This window comes from Colias philodice, chromosome 2, assembly GCF_061535455.1.
Source record: "Colias philodice isolate Cphi_HAF_F1 chromosome 2, ilColPhil1 Martin Lab GWU primary, whole genome shotgun sequence".
In the NCBI taxonomy this organism is placed as follows: domain Eukaryota; kingdom Metazoa; phylum Arthropoda; class Insecta; order Lepidoptera; family Pieridae; genus Colias; species Colias philodice.
Genome location: NC_143087.1, coordinates 11872104 through 11876893, shown reverse-complemented (window position 1 = coordinate 11876893; position 4790 = coordinate 11872104). Strand labels below are relative to the sequence as shown.

Here is a 4790-nt window from a genome sequence, read left to right as displayed (position 1 = left end):
TCGAGCGCTCGCGAAGCGGTTTATTCGTCTGCCTATCGCCGACGAAACCACACGCAACACCTAAAAGGGAACGCGACCCGCGCGACTACAAGTTTTGTGAATTAAAAAAGAAAGTTTCTCACCTTTGAATGAACTCACAGTAATCAGAATGTCTACTATCCTCGATGTTTGCGGTCCTCTCTCCCCGCCGTCAACGCCGCCGTTGATGGACTTAAAAGTGAGTTTCGATAAAGTTATGATTTTATCGAATTTTTTAAAATAAAATAAAAAATATTTCCCCCAACGTAACGTCGTAAAAATATTCTTTACCTTGTGCAATCGAAAGTACGGAGCGCAGCGCGAACACGCAGCGCGCGCGTGCTCTGACTCACCGAACGTTTACTTACGTGCGTCCCTCTTTGTCTCACAGGTCGAGTTGCCGCTGAAGAAAGCCGCAGTCAAACGAGCCCGGGAGTCTCCCCCGGCCGGGCTCGTCACCCCGCAGCCCTCGGACTCGGAGGGCGAGGATGAGTACGGCAAGCGCGCCCGCTGCGAGCTGGCGCGGCTGCTGCTCACTACGCCGCCGCCGGAGCCCTGCCCCGTCTCCTCCCGCCCCTCTGTCATAATGAGAGCTCACAAGGACGGCACGTGCAGTCCTGAACCTCTGCCCCCGCCCCCCGAACACATGAACATGCTAAAAACGCTAAAATTCAAAATGAACCGGGGCCACAGTTACTCGCAAAATAAATATATTGCGAGCCAAACGCAAAGTCCACCCGCGCCCCCGACGCCAGAATCGCCTCCTGCGATAATAGAGGAGGCGCGGGTGCCATCGCCGCACCCGGAGCAGAAGGAAGAGCGCGTGCCGCAGGTACCAGCGGCCGCGGCCACGCCCGGCTGGGTGCCGCTGGCGCCGCGACCCGCGCCCGCCGTGCTCGTGCCCGGCGCCATCCTGCCCACGGCGGCCGTGTGGCTGGTGACGCCCGCGCCGGCCGCTCGCCGCCGCCTCTACGAGTGCTCGTACCCCGGCTGCGGCAAGAACTACTTCAAGTCGTCCCACCTGAAGGCGCACGCGCGCACGCACACGGGCGAGCGGCCGTTCCGCTGCGCGTGGCCGGGCTGCGAGCGCCGCTTCTCGCGCTCGGACGAGCTGTCGCGGCACAAGCGCACGCACACGGGCGAGAAGAAGTTCGTGTGCCGCGTGTGCAGCCGCCGCTTCATGCGTTCCGACCACCTCGCCAAGCACGTGAAGCGGCACGCCAAGGAGCGCGCGCCGGCGCCGCCCGTGCTGCGGCTGCTGCCCTCGCCGCCGCTGCCGGCCGCCGCGCACTGACCGACTGTGATATAGATCTCGCGATCTCTAGCTGTAGTACTCTTAAGACTGTCCTATCTACTACTTAATAGTTAAGTTACGTCGTTGTAAGCTTCAAAATATACGAGTTGAAAGTTATATGTTGTTTAATTTCACTGCACTGCACGCGCGCGGAGTTTCCGCTCCGTTTCCCCGGGCCCGCTCGAGCGGGTCGGTGTAGAATGTACAAGAAATGAAGTGTAGTGCGGCGGCGGGCGCGGCCGACTGTCGCGAGACGCGCCGCGCCGCCCCGGCTCGCCCCGCCGCTGATAACACAAGCGGCAAGCCTCACATTATCTCTAACGATATCTCACATTTCAAACAAATAAAGAAAATCATTTGCAAATATCATTAACCGGATCATGCAACCACATTCAGTTATTTACATTGTACAAATTAAAATCCAGTTAAATGTTTAAAATATCATATTGCGCAATAATTACTAACAAGTGGACCAATGATGTTACAATATTATTATTATAATTTACACAGTAAAACAAGAACGAAATAATATTATCCAATTACAGATTAAATTGCATTACTCATAAAGCAATATATACCTTACTCGGAAATAAGTTTAAAAATCAAATTTAAATTTAATAGTTCAGGATCCATCGCCCATTTTTGCAAGTGATTACTATCAAGCTAATTTTTCGTGAGTAGCTTTATTTTGATGAGACGCCTAATAATTTCATGTACGAAACTCTCGATTGTGGTAGCTAACAGAGGTAACAAGGATAAAATATTTTGATTTAATGGTTCTCAAATATTGCTAAACAGATTTCAATAAATCGTAAAAAGTCTCTCTCGGTCTTTATTTGGAATAACAAGCTAGGCGAAGGCAAAGACAGGGCGGGCGGCTAATCTTTCGCAACAAATTTGAAACTTATAAATATCTATAGGTAATTTTTATACTTTAATTACTTATAATAATAAACGTAAAATAAAACGCAAAAAGTATAATTCTACGTGCAAAATTTTATGTACATATTATTCTACAAATGCAAAATAATACATATTTATATCAGTGATGTTATTTCATAATATATTTTCTAAAACTAATGGAATATTGCGTATCGTTAGTCTTAGCGTGATGATATGAGCCTATAAGCTTCCTCGATAAATGGACTATCTAGCACCGAAAGAATTTTTCAAATCGGACCAGTAGTTCCTGAGATTAACATGTATAAACCTCATAGTTTACTTAAGTATTAAGTCAGAGTACTGAGTATATCGGAATAAGTCACGATTTAACCGGATTTCAAAGTGATATTTTAACCACATATTTATATAATAAGTTAGACACGCAGTAGTTTCAATATCATTTTAGAAAAATATTCCAATTTGTGCGATTAGCACTAAAGTTGTCTTATTTATTACGTAACTCTTTATTTACTTTAGCACTTTTCAGTAAAGTTCATATACCTATTATATACTTCATAATTATACACATACGAGTATTATAAATACTCTTTCTAAACAAACTTTTATTATAATTATACTCATTGCACGTGCAATTTTTAAAAAAGGTTAGGTATAATATATTATCTCATACTAATTACAATATCGATTAAATTTATTAAAGTAGGTAGGTATAGTCAACTTTATTACATTTTTCTGAGTAACAAATGTAACTCGAAAAGATTCAATATAAACCACAGAAAGGGAATTCATTACTAAAAAAATCCTTTATAGTAGACAATTGAATATTTTTTTATATAGAGCTGTGCACCACGGTTTTACCCGCATTGCTCCACTCCTAATGGTCATAGCGTGAATTTACCGCCTATCCATCCTCGATAAATGGACTATCTAACAGTGAAATAATCTTTCAAATTGAATCTGTGGTTCCTGAGATTAGCGATCAAGCAAAAAAACAAAAAAAATTGTCAGCTTCATCTTATGAAAACACTAAGTGAAAACAAATAACAATAAATTTGTCGAAAAGAGAAACTTATTTCAGCTATTGAACTACTTAACAGTGATTTATTATATTTTCAGTTGACATTTATTCATGACAGGTATTCAGTATTTACAGAATGTAAATATAGAGCAAAATATTAGTAATTAGTATTATTTACAATTAATTCTAACGCAGAGCAAAGCTCCTGAAAGGTTAAATTCATGGATGAAGCCTTCACATAAATTTCTGTTTGTAATATAGTAATAGAGAATAAACTCTACATTATTTTCCATAGAGAATTTCTATAAGTTAAAATACGAAATGCATCTGCTACACGCCCCAAAATTGTCTAGGCTCTAGGATATCTCAAGGAGCAACTGCGATGTTAGCTTAGTGAAGTCCCATGTCCCCAATTGGGGTAAGGGGCAGTTGCATTATACATCTGTTTCACTGATCGATTTTCTTTAGGGACAAGTAGGTGATCAGCCTTTTGTGTCCTGCCAGACCGAGACATTTTTTTATTCGTCTCCACCGGGAATCGAACCCAGGACCCCTCGGTTCTACGCTCACGCGTCAACCACTGTACCAAGGAGGCGATCATAATGTCTACTGATAGAAATTATAAATAACAGTTTGAGTATTATAAAATTCATAACATTTGCAATAAGTTCATAATATTTTCTCCTTTTTGGAGATTTCTCATCGCAAAGAAGTTTTCATGGCATGTTTTACTTTTTATTACATCCCTTACCTATCATTATTTCATCACCTAACCGCCCCCGAATATAAAATTTGCTTGTAATCATGATGCAGTGCGTTGACCTGTTTTATTAATTATTATTTTAATTTAAATCTAAAGCTCGAAGACTACCACGGGCCTGTCACGCGTCGACCACGGCGCGAACATTCTGTGACGTCACACTTTCCTGATAGCGGAATTGTATCCTAATGATAACAAATTCGGTTGCAATCATTGTTATGTTGAATATTCCATGTAAATCAAGGTTTTATAAGTACTATTGAATGAAGGTGAAAGAAATTTTTAATAGAACTGTATCTATACTAATATTATGAAAGCTGAAGAGTTTGTTTGTTTATTTGTTTGAACGCGCTATTCTCAGGAACTACTGGTCCGATTTGAAAAATTATTTCGGTGTTAGATAGCCCATTTATCGAGGAAGGCTATAGGCTATATACCGTTACGCTAAGACCAACTTGACGGGACAACGCGCGTAAAACTGCGGGGCACAGCTAGTTTATTATAATTTTGCATAACTACTTCATGACCTCTATTTAAAACGTGTGTTACATGTGTTTTAACGACTTACAATGTTTATATTGCGGCATATTAATATTTTTAATGCGAAATTCTAAAGGAATTTGCTAGAACTTGCCTGAATTTTATATAAGTGTATGGAGAACATTTATTGGTGCACATTCATAACATATTTGTATCAATATGACACGAGAAATTTTGTACACAATTTGTATTTTCCTCAATCCATACTAATATTATTATAAATGCGAAAGTAACTCTGTCTGTCTGTCTGTTACTCA

General features: G+C 41.4%; 1 protein-coding gene across 1 annotated transcript; it reads left to right on the top strand.

Moving 5' to 3' along the window:
- On the top strand, positions 1-1429 carry LOC149490821 (uncharacterized). Its single transcript, XM_089708547.1, has 2 exons — positions 1-217; positions 410-1429. Exons 1-2 carry the CDS (start codon positions 149-151, stop codon positions 1310-1312), a joined length of 972 nt encoding a protein of 323 aa, XP_089564673.1. The 5' UTR covers positions 1-148; the 3' UTR covers positions 1313-1429.
- The last annotated feature ends 3361 nt before the right edge of the window (positions 1430-4790 follow it).